General features: G+C 38.9%; 1 protein-coding gene across 1 annotated transcript; it reads right to left on the bottom strand.

The window, feature by feature from the left end:
- Nucleotides 1-395: 395 nt before the first annotated feature.
- Nucleotides 396-15825, bottom strand: ppp1r21 (protein phosphatase 1, regulatory subunit 21). Its single transcript, XM_055029104.1, has 22 exons — nucleotides 15253-15825; nucleotides 13367-13435; nucleotides 12298-12444; nucleotides 12030-12131; nucleotides 11783-11947; nucleotides 11640-11698; nucleotides 11191-11285; nucleotides 10365-10417; nucleotides 10104-10253; nucleotides 9884-9985; nucleotides 9720-9808; nucleotides 9483-9619; nucleotides 8743-8835; nucleotides 7635-7762; nucleotides 6893-7042; nucleotides 6046-6138; nucleotides 5283-5537; nucleotides 4841-4876; nucleotides 4626-4742; nucleotides 2953-3051; nucleotides 2729-2857; nucleotides 396-1697 (listed from the first exon to the last, which is right to left on the bottom strand). Exons 1-22 carry the CDS (start codon nucleotides 15310-15312, stop codon nucleotides 1668-1670), a joined length of 2358 nt encoding a protein of 785 aa, XP_054885079.1. The 5' UTR covers nucleotides 15313-15825; the 3' UTR covers nucleotides 396-1667.
- Nucleotides 15826-18041: the final 2216 nt, after the last annotated feature.

The raw sequence follows: 18041 nt of genomic DNA, 5'->3' as shown, positions 1-18041 counted from the left end.
AATAAAAATAGACATCTACATTTCATTTGACCATTTCTATGACAAAATCCACTTAAAACAAGTGATTGCTATTAGTTATTTTTCCACTTTGATCTCAGATGTAAACAAATTTCCAAAATTAGCATATTCCTAAGAGGTCCAAATGACTTTTTCACCTTTCAAAAACAAGTGAAGACATTAAAAACGAGCGTTCCCCCTGCTCTTACACATCTCTTCAACAGTGCTGCCTCAGCTCTTAGTGGTTAGGGTGTTACGGGCTGTTTTTGTGTTTTAAATTACAGACTACTCACAGACCCGGTCTCCTTCCATTTACCAGACATGAAACGTCTACACTGGTGTCAGGCAAGTAAAAAAAAGAAGAGAAAAAACACAATGACAAGATAAATCTGACACACTTCAGTATTGAGCAAAGTTTTTATTTTAATTCACATATGTGTCTTTGAACATTTAACATTGTGAAATACAGATTTGTTTTCTCCGGTGGGTTTAAAGGGTGTTTTCAAATCTCTGTGATCAAATTTCAGTCCTGAATGAACGGTTCTGGAGTAACGCTTCTTTATTTGTTTCACATAGAAAAGTCTGTCACGAGTCACAATTTCCCTAATCTTTGTTTACATTGTGGTTCAATCTTCCCATGACTCTTCCCGGTTACATAGACAGCTACTGGAATAAAAAAACAAAACAAAAAAAAAAGCTGCAGAATCTGTATAAAATAAAAAATCTGGGTAAAATAAAGATTTGTAACTTCTGAATAAATGCATATTTTTGTATACATAATTTTAAGAAACATTTAATTACATCATGATTTCAGATGAATTCACATGAACTCCTTTTATTCTTACATCTTAGATTAATGTAAGGAGCTTTAAGTATGCATCTACATTTCCTTTGGTGATGAAAAAAAAAAAGAAATTGAAAAAAAAAAATATTGTTTCCGATCAACTTCTTAAGACTCAGACTTGGACAACTTCACGAGCTTCAACCTGCCCAGGTAATCAGAGCTAATCAGTGCTGAAAGTCTTTTTTTCAACCCACTTCCAGGACTGAAAAGGAAAACGTTTCCGGAAAGGGCAATGAATTCAAGTGCATCTTTTTAAGCTATTTGATCACACTCAACAGCTTGTTACATTATCCATGTATCAGATTTACACAGTTAAAATCTGCACAGATAATCTCAAATCCAAAAAGATTTAGCCATTTCATTGTAAAACAATACTGTCACGTTGCAAAGCGCGGTGTCAGAGTCGCTTCAGGAGGCAACACCCTGCAAACGTACGACCACACCGTTTACTCTGTTCACCTACTTACAGAGAAGCAGCAAAGGGTGCACAGTTCAATTTTCTCTCTCACACTCAGGCACACACTTAGTCAGAAAATTACACACATTAACAGGGTTTGGTCTTCAAGTCTTGACTTCGGTGAGCATTATAAACTTCCACTTCAGCTGTTTTTCTATTCTCTTTGACCTAAGAGGTCAGCCAAACCATTTACAGATAATCATAATCATTAAAAAGGTGACGTGACAAGAAAGCAGAAAAACAACGCTTTTATCAAACATGTTCGAGTCTCTGAACTTGCAGTGATCCTGAAGGTCAAGAGACTGTGTCGGTACAAAGAGGTTCTGCAGCATGAAATCCTCCGCACACGTTGACGGCTTGAGAGCAGCCCTAACGACTCTTGTTCTTTTTTGCATTCGCCTAAAGACAAAAATAGAATTATAATCAAAAAAACGATGAATTCCAAATGAACAAGTTAAACTTGATCTAGTTAAAGTTCCTTTCCACTGAGTTAGAGATTATTGAATGAATAAACTGTGAAACAGCCCTTTACTGAAGCACCAAATCAGATAACTTCAGCCAGCCGCAGTGAACAAAGTTTCTTACAAAGCTCACACTTTGCATTGAATTTGGCTCTAACCAGGTGATCAGTTTGGAGAGTTAACAAAACTCTCCAAACCAAACACTTTAGGAAAAGGAATCGTCACAAAGGAATGATTAGCCAATACGAGGAGCTCTTGTAGGCATATTAGATAAACAGGGAAAAATAAAGACCACTATTTCCTCTCACAGCATTTTTTATCAATTGGAGAAACTAAACATGTTAACAAGTTATCACTATGTATTAAATACTACATCATTCTATTTGATAAAAACATATACTGGGAAGATTTACGGAGACTAGTTGTTTGGGATGTTGTAGTGACTAGATGTAAAAGGTCCAGCAAGAAAATGACCAGGAGAAAATATGTGTAAGGTCAAATATGATGTGTTCTGGTCACAGTAAAATCAGAGATTGGCATAAAAACCAAAGGTTTGTGTTGCATTAAATCCACCACACAGCTGAAGCTCACTTTTACAGATTCTTTGGAAATCCAAAACATGCAGAGGCTAGCTTGTGAAGTTCCAGTAGAAAATGGCTACCTTCAAAGAACAACATGTTTTGACCTGTGACTTCCCGACATGCAGCAATGAGTGTGCATACAAGAAAGAACATGCACGCTTGGGAACAGGCCTCTCTTTTACTGTCGACTTCAACTTAATGACTTTTTCAGACGACTTGAGCGGGTGCGCCCTACATAAAACGCGACTAGGAGCCAGACAAACCGCAGATGACCTCTCAGCTCACCTCCTGGCTGACTGAACCCTCACAAAGTCACATTTGAACTGCCACCTGATCCTGATTCAGCCTTTAAAATGGTTTGTAACCAAAACCCCTCTTGGTGCAGTACCTTGCCACCCAGCTTGAGCATGTCGATTTCCTCTCGCTGCTTGCTCAGCGTCTCATTCATGCTGCATAAATGGTCGCTCATCATGCTGAGCTGGTCCTCGTAGCTCCTCTTAGTCGTAGTCAGCTCGTCCTGCGTGAGACATGCTCCAGTTAGCGTCAGCGTGTATTCTCATTTGGAAAGAGAACGATGTGTGCATAGAGAGAAGGTGCTAGTTTGTGTTTTACCTGCAGCCGTGTGATGTTCTCGTTAGCCAGTTTGACCTCTTCGCTCAGAGTCTCCCGTGCTTTCTCTGCAATGGTTAATCTCTTTGCCAAGGCTCGGCACTAAAGGCAGGAACAACAAAGTCAACATCTGCTGAACTCTGGCAGCGTCCAAGCAAACATAAACGCCTCAATAAAAGATGCTTAAGTGATCCAATTTTCAGAAAAAAATAAATAAAAAATTACAAAGCCTGATGAAAACCATAACTTCATTAAGAGAAAAATAAATGCAAGTGGTTGTTAGATACAAGGTATAAACAATAGAAAAAAGTACAGGTTGTTTTTTATAAATAGGAAATAAAAACATCAAATGCAGAGTTAGAATTACAGATGGAAGTTTTTTGGTGGGAGTTTTTATACACAGAGATTGAAATCTTTACCTGTTCTTTTCAAAATAGCTCAGGTTAATCAAGACGGCATGGAAAGCTTTTCGAAAAGTAATTTTCAAGTTTTCCCATGGATTCTTAATTAGATTTGGGTTTGGATTTTGACTGTAGCACTCCAACACATGGATATGTTTGGATCTCAGCTGCATGTTTAAGGTTTTTGTCCTGCTGGAAGGCGAGTCTCCTGGTTCTCAGGTTTTCTGGAGCCTCTATTAGGTTTTGTTCCAGCAAAGCTCCATCCACCTTCTCATCAACTCTGACAGAAAGTTCAATTTTGGTCTCCTCAGATTAGAACATCTTCTCTTGCATTCTTAACTTTCTCACTTGTCACACTTCAAAAAAAGGTCAGATTTGTATTGTGCATCATGATGCAGTTTGTTTATAAAGGCTTTTCCCCATAATGTGACCAATATCTGATCCTTTCACCCAGAAAAAAAATCTAATCTGAGTCATTTACATATGTGGAACTAAATCGAACTCGAAAGCATCTGCAGTCTGAGCGGTCATGCCACATTTTACACAGTGCTCAAATGTGGAAGTGCTCAAACAATTTATGCCTCATGTTGTTGCCATGAGGCATAAATTGTAATTCTGAACCAGAAAAAGCCAGACCAGACGTAAGCAATGGTTGAAAAAGGAAATTATAATTTTGAAGTTCTGAAACAAGTTTGTTTCACTGAAACACATCACATCACAATAAGAACACTCCTGGCTCTGACTGCACATTCAATGCTTCACAAACCACCACTGCTATTAGTTGTGCTTTCTTTTTGAGCTTCCTTCATCTTGCTATAACTTTATGATAATATTGTCAGCACTCATTGCTGAATAAACTTTGAAATCAATCTGTAAACAATGTGCTGGTGTGTGATGCCATCATTCTTCTGTGGATGTAGGCCACTGTGGGGTCAGAAATAGTTTTTTCTGTTTATCTAATAAACAAAAAACAAATCTAATTTCATCAAAAAAAATATTTGAATTGACCATCAAGGTCTAATGTGTGAACAGTTGGACTTAGGCTGAGGTTTGATTACCTGCAGGTGGATTCCGTCTACTGGCAAAGTCAATTCTCACAGGAATTTTTTTGCACTGGAATGTATGTAGTTGTATGAAAGTAATTCGGGGACTAAATAAAAATGCATGGCATACCTTTCTGATTTAACAGGTTTGGAAAAGTTAACTAAGTTAAAATAGTTTTGCAAAGTACTGTTTGAAAACACTTCCTCCTGTCAGACAGAGTGCAGTCCTCACCTCTGAGTGAAAGTGAACAGCTTTGCTGTCTGAAATCTGGAGCTGGGTGGTGAGCTCTCCCACTCTCGATATATAGTGAGTCTTTATCAGCTGTTCACGAGACTCTTCGTCTCCCACCTGCAACACAGACACAACAGCAGGATGAGACTTTTCTTTTTCTTACTAAGGCAGAATAAATTTATGTGGAGCTACTGGTTAATTACACTATGACTTACATGCTCATCTGTAGGTGTTGTGCACAACATGCCAACCTGGAGTCAAAATAGATAAATAAATGTGAGTTTCATCAGTGTTAACGTGTTAAAAAGACTGCACCAGACAGCGACGGGCCTATGTGGGGAAATGGGATGGCAAAAAATAGCTAATTTCAAAGTAGACTTGGAAAAGCAAACAGCTCTGATTTGTGACTTCCTCGTGAACTTTGTTCTGACTCACATTAAACAAAACTTTTTTCTGCCACATCAGCACATTGGAAGCGTGAGTTTTTATTTTTTAAAGATAAAACTTGCTTAGTGGGAGCTGAAAGAAAAGAGTGACAATACTCCCTTTGTTGAAGCTAATCAGACATGCTGCCACAGGCAAAAAAAAAAAAAAAAAAAAAAAAAAAACCTTTCCCTGCAAGCGAAAAACAAACAACAGCTTGAACAGTGACGGTACCAGGCTGGTGCAGAGAGTCGTCTCTTTCCCTGTGGCTTTCTGCGCCGTCTCGGCTTCCTCGTGGTTCTGTGTGAGCCGGCCGTCTGCGGCTGTCTGGGTGCTCTGACTTCCCCCCAGAGCCGCTGCCAGCTGCGCTTCCAGGTCAGCTATACGCTGGTTCTCCTTCTCCAGCCGCACCTTTCCCAGCTGGGCCTCTAGGAGCCAGTGCTCCTTCTCTTGCTCCAGCCGGGCGATCTTCTCCTGGCTCTGCTGCACCTGCACCCAAACAACGGGGTGATGAGAGGACAGTGATGCTCGTGGGGAAAAGGAGGTTTGGAGAAGCGAAAGGATGCCAAGTGTTTATGGCAAAATGAGGAAACATAATAGATCTGTTTCTGATGAAGAGAGAATGAAAAAACACACTTTCCAAAGACAGAACGCAGACACACAGCCAGGCTCTCGACACTTCACACCCCGTCCCTAAAGAGCAACTCCTCACGTTTCACATGACATATTGCAAAACATGAAGTATTTGAATTACTGCTGTTTCAACATGTCTTATTTAACCAGAAAATAATGTTTTAACAATTTCTACTTCACATTTTCATTCTCATTACCAAAGACACAGACGAACATGGCTGCATGTGGGTAACCTTTAACCCTGAATTCAATGTTAACAGGTGACCTAAACACAGCTCAATTAAATTTTATATTGCAGCTCTTATTAATATGTAAACTGTTCTCACAGATATCTATAGAAATCAGTTTTATTTCTGTGTTTTACCTGTTGAGTGAGACCCTCTCTGCTCTCAGTGGAGCTGGTGAGAATCCGACGGTTTGACAGAGCTTCCCTGTAAGGAACCGACTGTGGCCTGGCCTGAACAAAAACACAAAAAACAAACACATGTAAATAAAACTCACAGTAAGAAAAAGAAGTTTTATAATGTTAAGGTTAAAGACCTTTACATTATTAATGCAGGTTTCAGCAAGTCAAATTTAAAGACCTTTTCAATCCCACTATGAATGAAATTTAAGACAGAAGAAAAACTATAGATATAGGGGATGATTGGGAATCCTGTTGTGCTACAATCAAGCATAGCAAAAACTGTGAAATTTCTGGTTTGTTTGTGGCTCCTGGCAGCAGTTCTGTTCTTCTCACACTGCATATGATGGCTCTCTATAGCTTTATCCGCCAAAGTGCCAGAATGTGAAAATAAATGTCATCCAGCCATCTGGAAAATTTTAATTTGCACATGCAAAAAAAAAATAATAATAGCTATCAAGGGTATATTAGCAGTTAGTTACCAGAAACCTCAACCAGATAAAGTCACAGAAGATAATGAAAATGTCTGCATGCAACTTTAGCCTGACAGAAAAGCTCAGTGAGGGTAAAAAAAAAAATCTATATATGACATTAAACAGTACTACACTAACAAAAGACCTGTGAAGACTTTTTAAGGTTGCACGGACATCCTTTGTGAAAACAAATTATGATACAAAAATAAGAAAGAAATATTTAACACCTGTAATATTGACAAAAAAATAAGAGATATGTAATAAAACCTAAAATACCGACATAAACTCAAGACCCAATAACATTTTAACGAAACCCCACAGAGATGATGACTTACCGTTTTGATGGCGTCGATGTAGGCAGCTGCTTTCTTTTTGTTGGCCAGCATGCTCTCTGCTTGCTGCGGGTTGAGGCTCACTGTGCATCCTCTCGGACTGTAGCCTGGAGACGTGAAGAAGTCCAAGTTGTTGCTGAAGAAAGTGGCAATCTGTGAAAAATAATTAAGATCTTAAGAATCATTGTCATTACTTAAAAGAGAATGGTGACATTTATCAAATCAGTTCTCTCATCCAATTTTATTCAATACAAAACTTCATTGTGAACTCAACCTTTTGCAGATGCCTTATAAATCCAATTCTCATTCGGTTGACAGTAATATTAAGCAACGTGAATAAGCTGAATGGTGATGATTCTTCCGTTTTTTTATTCTGGAAAATAAATAATCTGAACAATCAGGCTTTCACAGTTGCCTTCAGGTTGCAGAAGCAAATCTCATGATTGCACGTTAGCAGATGCTGCCACCCAGTCGGATCGCAGAGAGAAATCATTTATCCCATTATTCTGACCAGAGAGCAGCTGTGCAAACTGTGAATTGGGCGTTATCTTCCAAAAATCTAACCACTGCCCAGCTGAGTCCTCCTGTCATTTGTTAACACATTAGTGTCTTTTTACAACTGTGATCTTATTGCAGTGAAGTAAAAAAAAAAAAAAGCATTACAGTGAACAAATCAGACATATTGCTCAGCAAGGGAAGTTAGACGCTAGAAACCCGACTACTGCCTGCCCCCTGGTGGCCATACCTTGCCGGTGACGTTGGTCAACGAGCCCAACGATCCGAGGAGGCACTCTGTGGTGGTGCAGAGCTTCTGCGTGACAGTGGGAAGCTCCTGCTCTATGCTTGCCTTCTGGTTGTAATGTTTTGACATCTCTGGAAATGCAAGAACAGCAGGTGAGGCATTCATGCTACTAATGACCAAAAATAAAGCCTGAATTTTCAAAACACAAGGTAGAAAATGCTTTATATTCAATTCAAAATACAGCAGAGATTAAATGCAACAATGGGACAATAAGCAGATCAGTCTCATATACGAATCACAAAGAAAACACTTTAAAAGATTTTGCTATCTAAACAGGAAGAGTGTTACACAGATTTGAGGACTTCTGATTTTATTGATCCACACTGAAAACTCGATCAGAAGACGGTAGGGGTCTAAAGTATGGAGTTACCAGATCAATAATGTAGGCGGGGTGCCAAGTTATTTATCACTTAAATCAGATTTTCTGTTCAATTCTGGGCTGGACTGGCAGCTGGAGAAACTACATGAGAAGTGAAATGATAAACAAAAGATGCCATAGATAAATATTCTTAGACTGAACAACTGACTTTTTACACAGATATTTAGTTATTTATTAAGGATGAAATCTGGATGCGTATATAATTTTTCAGGTTACCACAAGATATTGTCATTTCAGGGAGAAAAAAAATTAGCAAATTTGTCTCACTGTGATTTAATTAGAGAAAACAAAGGGCCACCCAGATGCTAATCTCCACTAAGAATTAGTGCATAGTAGCGAGTTTTAATGACATGTAACACACAGTTATATTTTTGTATTTGGACCAAAAGATGCAAAAGAAACTTATAAAAGCATTGACTTTTGTAATTATGACAAATTTATTATCTTTTGACTTGGATGCAAATGGTGTCACAGTCCCTACTGTAACACTGAATATAATTAAAGTATATATAAGACCACAATGACTATCTGTACAGAAACAGCGACAAAGACACGTCAAAGACAGGCTGGTGTTTTCTTCATAAACACTGAACAGGTTGATGTTGAGTCGACGCATAAAAGAAATTCAGTGTGAAAGTCTGTGGGTCAAAAGTGGCTAACGGTGCTGCTCACCTTTAATGGCATCATGAAGACTGTGCAGGCTAGCTGCCAGCTGGGTGAAGACAGCTGAGGTGCTGCTCTGTGGCATGGCGTCCTGCCGAACACCTGACACACACGGCACACATTAGTTAAACAAGCACAACATGTTAACACCTGCAACCAGCTCTGGTCGATCCCAACCGGTGTTTCTTGTTCATTTTATTATTATCAGAAGTACAACAAAAGAGAGAGAACATGACATATTGCAACTAAAGCCTGTGTGTCATTCTAACCTATTTAACTTGGCCATTTACTAACAACAGAGGTAAATTTAATAAATGTAACAAGAACAAAATGAGTTGAGATTCTATCATTTTCAGTAAAATGTAATTAAAAGCAGGCAGTTTCCCAGAATTTGGGATCAGCAGTTGCACTGCAGTAGCTATTAGGATGTAGAGTATATTAACTTTTTTTTCATTTACAGATTATATTTTTACTGAACAGGTTAATTAATTTTTTTTTCTTGAGATAAAAAATGGATTAGACATCAATCTGTGAGGATTTATTTTGAGAGGAATTCATATTTAATATAGTGTGCTAATCTTTTCATTTCATTAAATGTATCACTGCACATTTGTCCACATTTTGCAAAAAAAAAAAAAAAAACATTAAAAAAAGGACAAACTGACCAAAAGAAGTTATGAATTCTTAATTAAGCAACAATCCTGAGAAATAAAAACAAAAAAGAGCTGAGCTGTTGCACGTTAACTTACTGGGTAAGGCCAAGAGGTTGATGTAGTTCTGCATCTTCTCAAACACAGTGGTAACTTTTTTCATGTCACTCTGTAATTCCTGGTTTTTCACCATAAGGGCAGCAGTACAAAGAGGCGCTTCACACTCTTCTTCCAAACTGAAAAAAATAATAATAATAAAAAATCCAGAGTGGACGATAGCTATCTGTACAGCCTCCTCCACTTCCAAGCATGCTTTCTTTCAAACACAGCGCTGACCTTTTCAGCTGGTAGGGAAGAATCTTCAGCAGGAAGTGTGTGTAGGAGGAGAAATTCCCAGCAAAATTCCTCAGCATGACAACAGTCTCCTTAATTTCAACACATAATATTTTTCAGAGTTGTTTTATTTATTGAACATATAAAACGTTCAGTCAGATTCTCACCAGCACTGTAACAGTGTCCTCTGTGATGCTTTGGTACAATTGCAGAAAGCTGTCCTCCAGGGGGCGCACATACGCAGCATTCTCATGGAGATACTGAGAAAACTGTGGCGAGACAAGAACTCTACTTCTTAAACTGCACAATAATTCACAGTTCTTCCAAACAACCAAATTAAAGAGTCGTCTTTCAGCTTCAGGATGCGTTTGTGTGCGACGGCCCCACCTTCTGGTTCAGAGGAGAAATGGGTTCGATGGACGAGTCCAGGGGGTAGATGTGGACCCGCTGCTCTGTGTAGGTGTGGAAGTTCAGCAGAGCAGCCACCAGGTCCTGGACGAAGCTCAGGGCCTGACTTGTTAAGTCCCGAGCCTTAAGCTGCATCCAAACAAAGGCAAGGCTCCTTTAATTAGTGCGTAATTTAGTGTAATATCTACAACAGAGCAGTTTTCAAATGACTAAATAGCTCTGAACTTGTTTCTCACTCACCTGGTGCCGTCGGTTGTGTGATGGCACATTTAGGCTGTTATAGTCACTAAATTCTGCGGAATAAAATAAGTTTTATCAAATCACAGCAACAAAATTTATCAACAATATTGTAAGCCTTCAACACAAACCTGAGCTTACTGCTGAACAAGAGTTTTGATCAGACGTTTACACTCATTTGGGTCCTTTAACTATCTATTTGAATCTTTCTTTTTGGGAGGTTAGCAAGTAAAAACACATAATAAAACAAATATAAACATAAACAATCCCAGAGAAACTGCATATATATCTCTTAGCAAGTTGAAGAGAAAAGATACTTCCTGTTACCATTAGGAGTTTGTATCTAACTGGGTTTGAAAGTGTAATCTAAACTCCTCCAGTTTTTGTCATTTTCTCCTCTGACCATCAAAACTTTACTCCAAAAGGTGTTTGGCTTGTCTAGCTGCAGGTGTACTTGGTGTGATCATTGATAACTGGCTGCACCATCTAAGTCCATGCTTGATTAATAACACATATTAAATAGCATATTAAACAAGCTCTGCTAATTCTGTGAATTAGAGCAGCCATATATTCAGTCGGTATTGTTCCAATGCCATGTTAAAGACGGTGTGAAATGTGTGACTACATTTGCAACTTGTTAAGAATATATGAATTTAAACCTGTGCACTCAAAGCTTGAAATCGTTTGCTGTATAATCATTCAACCGTGATGAAACGACATGGAAACACATCATTCAGAACCAGAAAGTAATCCGACAGCCGTGCCTGTAAAATTGTGAGGCATAAATGCTTTTAAATTGGCGTCTGCTCAGAGACAACCCGTCACTTACTGGTGTCGTTAAAGGGCACTTTCTCCTGAATGACGCTGCTGCTTTGCTTCACCTGCCTGCTCAGCTCCGACTGGCAGCGCCTTAACTGCTGCTGGCTGCAGACACACACCAAAAACATGATTAAAACACAGTCTGTGTGTTTAACAACCGTTCTCTGCAGGCTTCTCCAATTAATTTAATACGGTGCAGTATACACTTAATACTTCTGGCTTTATTCATTTTTGAGATTGTTCCTGAATTATAATGGATGATATAATAATATTATAATACAGCAATGGAAAACTTATTTTGTATCACAACCAAATTTTCTTGGTTACAATGAACAACCTGGGTGCTTATTACAAAGCACCCAGGCAAATCACAGTCATTTGTAAAGACACTACTGGCCTCTAAACATGCAAAACATATAAAATCTGTCCCCATAATGTCAAAACGAATTATTTCCATACCACTCTTCCGTTCGCATTCGACAGTCTTTCGCCTCCCTCTCCAGAGTTTGTGTTTTCAGCTGTTGGAAAATATAAAAATGTATCTAATATGTGCTTTTTAAAATCTCAAAATTGATCTATCTCTGATGAAATCTGGTTCTCACCTCTAAACGAGCTTTGTCACCCTGCAGGCGCTCGATGGTTTCCACATACTTTGTTGCGAGTCCGTCAACAACAGCCTGGTGTTCCTCTGCTTCTCTTTCCAGCTTCTCCAGCCGGGCTCTCAGCTCGGCCTCCTTCTTCTTGTGCTGCTCATCGGCTTCATAAAACTACGAAGTATGTAGAAGAGGCAAGGTCAGAGGTCATCATGCATTCTTTCAGAGTAAGAAATTATACAACGTAGATGCCTACCTGTATGTGAAGACGCTCATTCTCTTCTATCTTTTTTTGCAGATCTTCATTGAAAACACTTTGTGTCTGCAGGCCTGGCTGCAGTGGAGAGTCTCCTTTACCCTGGAAGGAAAACAGCAAATGATTTGTAAAAAAATAACCTAAAATGTTCCTCAATAAACCTTTTCAAAAAGGTCTGCATCATTTCATGAATAATTCTTTGACCATTACGCAGTTATAAAAACCTTTCCCCTTCACCAAGCACTCATTTCTGTTGGTAAAAACTCACCTTCCCTTTTTTGCTCCTGCCTTCACTTGCAGCCAGCTCTTCTTGCAGCAGCTCCACCCTCTTGGCGAGCTGCTGGTTCCTGAAGCTGAGGCTGTCCATCTCTTGCTCCTGCTTCCTCAGGCTCTGGTCCCTCTGCTTCAGCTGGTCCTGACAAACCACGAGAACAATGAAAAGCAATAAAAATGACACAAGGCAACAAATTTTACATTATTTCAAGACCACTGTGATTTAATTTCAAGACGTACATGAACCACAAAACTTAATGTAAGAATTTATATTTAACATTGATAGGAACTTTTTCACATATATTTTTAAGTCTTGGCTCTGCATTCAACATGTCCTCAAAAACAGGCTGATTTGCTTCTCTGCATTTTGGGCATTGTAGTTATAATCCTACAATAATAATCCATTGTGTAATAATCCTAAAAGAAATGCAGCACATAGATCTCACAATTGGCAGTAGCAAGTTTCTCGTAAAAACAAAAATTAACTCAATAAGCAGTGAATGTCACTGATTTAGATCTAATACAGAGTATTTAAAATCTTGGCATACTTCTGAAGATCGGTATTAGAGATAATTAAATTTAAGACTTGCATGGATAAACATCTCCTTCCACTAAGATATTTTTTCAAAGGGTCTGCTGCTCTCACCTTTCCAACAGAAAAACACAACAGGTTAGAAATCCAGCAGATTTCTGACTACCCAGACCTTTGTTAGAAATACTAAGGGTCGATATAACTAGAAAATAAAATTTAAAAAAACATAATATGATCAAATTGTTTTATTCCAATCAGAAAAGCAACAATTAGTCCTACTCTTGCAAAAAGAATGTGCTCAGGAAAAGTGTAGTAAACTTCTTTCACCCAGCTGAAAGGCAGTGTGAAGCAACAGGTTGCAGAAGAGGCCATAACTAGTTCCAACCAGACAGATTGGTCCTGTCAGCTTGGTTCTGTACTGATATACAAAATCTTAAAGAGGACATCACTTTTTGCCAATGTTTCAGATGTATAATATGATTGACGCTTGCATGCTGTTCAGACAGTGGTCTTAGCAGTATCTGCAATGTACCTTTAAAGAGGCAGAGTTGGCCTGTTCGTCTACAACTGCCTTCTTCAGCACTTGGTTCTGGGCACGGAGCTGAGAACAAACACAAAAAAAGAAAAACAATGACATACAGGCAGAGATAAATTCCTGAGTAAACTTGATTTACAAATACAGAAAAAAAAAAATGTGTATTACTACAAGTTCTTTGAAGTTTTTCATCCTTTCTATCCAGAATCAGAAGTCATAAAAACCAATAAATTCTAATAGTTTTAAAAAAAATCTAGACAGGGAACATGAATGTTTGACAGTTACACAGTCAGCACTTCCTGGTTCAGAATATGGTGCGAAGTTAATGGAGAGATGAGAGCGAAAGAGGAAGCAGCTCACACTCCCCGTGTTGTCAGCTGACAGAGAAACAAAGGGCTGAAATAATGCTCCACAGAACGCACTGACAGGCAGGCTTTACTGTCGCCAGATCACAAATTAACCATTGGGAGTGTTTATGGTGTCTTTAACACATCATGCATTGTGGGTAGTTAAAACATCAAATGAGACGTGCAGAGCTCAAGCTCACTGAGGCACAGCTTTTTAAATGTTTTATAACACCTCAGGAATTGGGGCATGCAAACCGTTAATTAAGAACATGCAGAAGTTCATACGCCTAAATATTTTAGGTGAGAAAATTCCTTTCCACAGAAAGCATGTTTAGCTCTATCTGCTCCACTCTACTCTGTTGTTGCGCCAATTAATGACACGCACTGGTTTTTGTTACAATGAATGGTGAACCGACTTTCAAAGCAGACTACTTATCCTGATCCAGTAGAGCATCTTTTACTTGTGTGCTAAACCGTCATCAGCTCCACTTTACCTCTTTGTAAAAAGAGCATTGTCATTTTGTCCTTTCCTACTTCCATTTTTTTCCATTTACTTTCACCTTTGCACACCAAAATATTTTTCAGTACATTCTGATCATCTTTAAACTGTCATAAAAATGCTTAAATTTCACACATGAATTTTCAGAGGACTTTATGTTACTCTCTTTTTTTGACTGACTGTGATTGACAGAACATGATTGTGGATCAAAGTAAATCGTGTTTTGATCAAAGAAACTCTGCAAGTGTTTATAAAAACTTTGATGTATCCCTGTCATAATAAATTCCAATTGATGATGTTTAAAATAAAACATTACCGTTTGTATCAACAGGATTGTTATTTTGACTATTTTTCCACTGGTTTTGTCATTGAAAGCATTAACAAATAATACATTCAAAAATATGACTAAATGCGTGATTTGTGCAGATTAATGCTGCACAAATCACATTTCTTTATGTGACTAGTGTCCTAGAGAAGTGTATTACAAATGGTTTCCCAAGACAAGACCGGTATTTGTGTTTGTTGCCATAATTGCTGTAACACAGTTACCTAAACAAGTAGTAATAAGTAGTTCTTAATGTGACGAATCTAAGTAGATATTTCCCATCACAAAGAAAATTGGTACAATTTTAAAGGCTACATTAAAAAGAATCAAAGAGTAAATTTAACATCATCAGACAATTGTGTTGAAGTAGCCTACATTATTTGCACACAGTAACTGTAAAATATTAAGACATGAAAGAGAAAGAAAAGAGATATTAAAGGTGGGGTGGTGACCACCAGGCTTAACTGGAAGTGGGGGCCCAAATAAAACTTTCCTGGGGGCCTCATATACTCTTACAGCCTCTGTAGCAAACTAAAGTAAATTATAGAAAACAGGTTTTTAAAAAACATGGTATGTTTTACTCCTGTAAGACATTAATTGTGACAATATTATTTTCTCTGAGCCTGTATGTATTATTATAATTCGATTACAAGATTTGAACTTGAATCACAAGGCAAATTACGTTTTTTTTTTTTTTTTTTTCCATTTTTACCTTTGAATACTCCTGCGCCAGTTTGCTGTATTTTGTCTGCATGTCTGTAACATTAGCCATTGTAGCTGGAAACGTATCCGGTCCCAAACACTTGATGCTGGAAGCAGCTGACCCAGGGAGCCGATCAGCTGGTAGCCACAGCCCGAATCCTCACGCTGTCGGAACTGTCAAATGCTAGCAGGCTAGCTCAGATCGGCAACTCCGAAGCTCCTTGTTCCGTTACTCGGAAGAACTGACTTTAGATACATGATGACAGACAGAGGAGATCACAGCGCGTTCATAATCTAACTCAAGTTTATTTTCAAAACCGAGAGTTGCACTGCCTTGCATGTTTTGAATTAGCCCTATTAGCTAGCTAGCTATATAGCAAAACAAATCCATACACCGAGCAAACAGTTTAAACACGCACTATTAATTAAAGAGAGCCACGTTAATCAGGAGAGTCGTTGGGTTAATTTTAACAGCGAGTGTTACCACCGCTGAGATAATGAGACAGTCCTAAATATCCATCCGTTTGGAGGAAGACTCCCATTATCCTGCGAACCCGCAAAATCCTCTTCAAATGAGAACCGATCAGAGACAACAGAACGGAGTCAAAGTGCATGGAACTGGTGGGCCGGTGTCAGCAGAGCGCCATCTGGCGTTCGGAGTGAAGAAAAAACAAATGAACAACTCAAAGGCATTCTTATTCCTGAAACTTTTGTCGCCACAAATTGCAATTAATTTTATTGAGAAATCATGTAATAGACCAACATAAAGCAGAAGTGAAAGGAAAGGATGAAAGGTTAAAACGCATGCTTTTCATTTTTAGGCTATAGAAACAAAACAGAAGCGTTGTCCCTGGCTCAATCCTGATCCCGTGTCATTTGGAGACTAATACTGTCCCACTGTGTTTTGCAAAAAAAAATAAAAAATCTCTAGCAGATTCAGGCAGATTAGATGGTGAGAATCTGTGAGCATCAAATTACACAGATTGGATTTGATAGGTCTGGGTTTATGTTAGGCTGCACAGTGACACAGTCAGTAGCACTGGTTTGAATTCCAGCCTAGTGGTCACTTTCTGTATGAAAGTGACCAGGCTAGTGGTCACTTTCTGTATGAACCACACATGCACCTTTAATGCAGATTAAAGGTGCATGTGTGGTTTCTCTCCAGGCATCCTGGCTTCCTCACAATCCAAGGATGCATCCCAGCTCTTTCCCAATGACTACAGGTGACAGCTCCTCCTGCTACCCAATAAGGATGAGCAGGTAGAAAGTGATGGATGAGTTTATGTTGATGGTCATCTTGCTGGAAGTTGTTGACTATCAACCCATTTCTCAGATGTTTTGCAACCTCTTACAGGTTTTTATGATGCTGCCTCTATTATGTTTCATTTTAGGGTTCAGGCTGATGCACAGCGCTGGTTTGTAGCCACACGTAGCACTTTCCATGTATTCAAAAAATCTCATGAAAGCACTTTCACATTGCTCTGACTATACTGCATCGCTTTTGCCAAACCACAGATGGAACTTCTTATGGCTTTATTTTAAACATTTCTGAGCAGTAAAACGTAGAGAAAAACCAGTCTGTACAGCTTCATACTCTACATGAACAAAGTCTGAACATTCCCTGTATGTACAAGTTTGTTATTTTTGATCCACCTGCTGTTCTGTTGCAATTTATTGAATTGGTTGGTTAATTTTAGTGAGGTTAAATAGACATTAAATAGAATAATGTGGCAAGTAAATTGCATATTTTTGTTTGAATAGCATGCAGATTAAAGGTGCAATATGTTACTTGGTATTTGAAGATAAGTTATTTATTTATAAAATCTGGGAACAGCAGCTGGTGATATACATGAATAATTGAGTCGTTATTCCTGTTAATTTACTCTGAAACAGAGCGTGAGCATGTTGAGCTTTTGGTTCCATTTTTCATTGGAAGAGAAAAGTCCTTCACTTGGTTTTAAAAACACAAATAGCTATGAATAAACAGAAGATTTCAAATGTATATGAACCACTATTTATGAGCTATTTTTGGAGTTAGCTTTTCCCCCTTTTTAAAATAGAAAAACCACTATACCAAGTTTTATAAATAGAGATTCTTCTTGTAATTCAAAAAGGCTTTTAAAATAAATTACCGTTTAAAATAAGAGCAGTGACCTGATTTATTGCTGAATTTCAGTAGCACATGTTCCCAGCAGCTGTAATACAAACAGGACCAGGAATCACAGAGGGTCTGTTTCATGTGAAGGACAGTCGCTGTGGTTTTCACTTCACATTGACCAAATTTAGCCCAGAAGTGAAATGACATGTTGCTAATGCATCCATCTCGTCACAAAAATCCTACACGATTAATTTGTCCTAATCCACTCTAATCTCCTTAGATGTTTCACCACGTAGCGTAACTGTTTCCTTTCTCATCCTTTGCTAAAATGTACACATGCAAAACACAAACTCTCTCTTACACCACAGCCAGTGGCTCTGGCATTGTCTGGTTGCCTGGCAACTGTCGGCGTGGCGTGGTTGCTAGGGCCTGTGTGTGTGTGTGTGTGTGTGTGTGTGTGGGTTGGGGGGGGGGGGGAAGAAACAGGGAGGAAAGGGGGGAATGGGGGGAGAAGGGGGGGATGCTGCAGCTCTGATTTCCTGCTGAATTGAGGCAGTCAGTAGGGAGAAGCCCCCACCCCTCCTCTCGCTCCCTCTTCCAGTCGACACACAGGCCTCTATTGAACAATAGAGCCAGGCCAGAGGGCCCGGGGCTAGTCAGACAAGCCCTTGTTCAGGGTCACACCGTGTTCATCCCGCAGT

Source organism: Poeciliopsis prolifica, unplaced genomic scaffold, assembly GCF_027474105.1.
Source record: "Poeciliopsis prolifica strain line A6 unplaced genomic scaffold, Auburn_PproV2 SCAFFOLD005, whole genome shotgun sequence".
NCBI lineage: Eukaryota > Metazoa > Chordata > Actinopteri > Cyprinodontiformes > Poeciliidae > Poeciliopsis > Poeciliopsis prolifica.
Note: the sequence above shows the minus strand (reverse complement) of the source record. Positions and strands in the feature narration are given on the sequence as shown.

Excerpts from the sequence above, each read along its gene's own strand:
- ppp1r21 (XM_055029104.1), bottom strand. The coding sequence starts at position 15,312 with ATGGCTAATGTTACAGACATGCAGACAAAATACAGCAAACTGGCGCAG. Across the intron at positions 3,052-4,625 it reads CTGTTCACTTTCACTCAGAG|TGCCGAGCCTTGGCAAAGAG; the intron begins GTGAGGACTGCA and ends TCCTGCCTTTAG. Across the intron at positions 2,858-2,952 it reads AGAACATCACACGGCTGCAG|GACGAGCTGACTACGACTAA; the intron begins GTAAAACACAAA and ends TGTCTCACGCAG.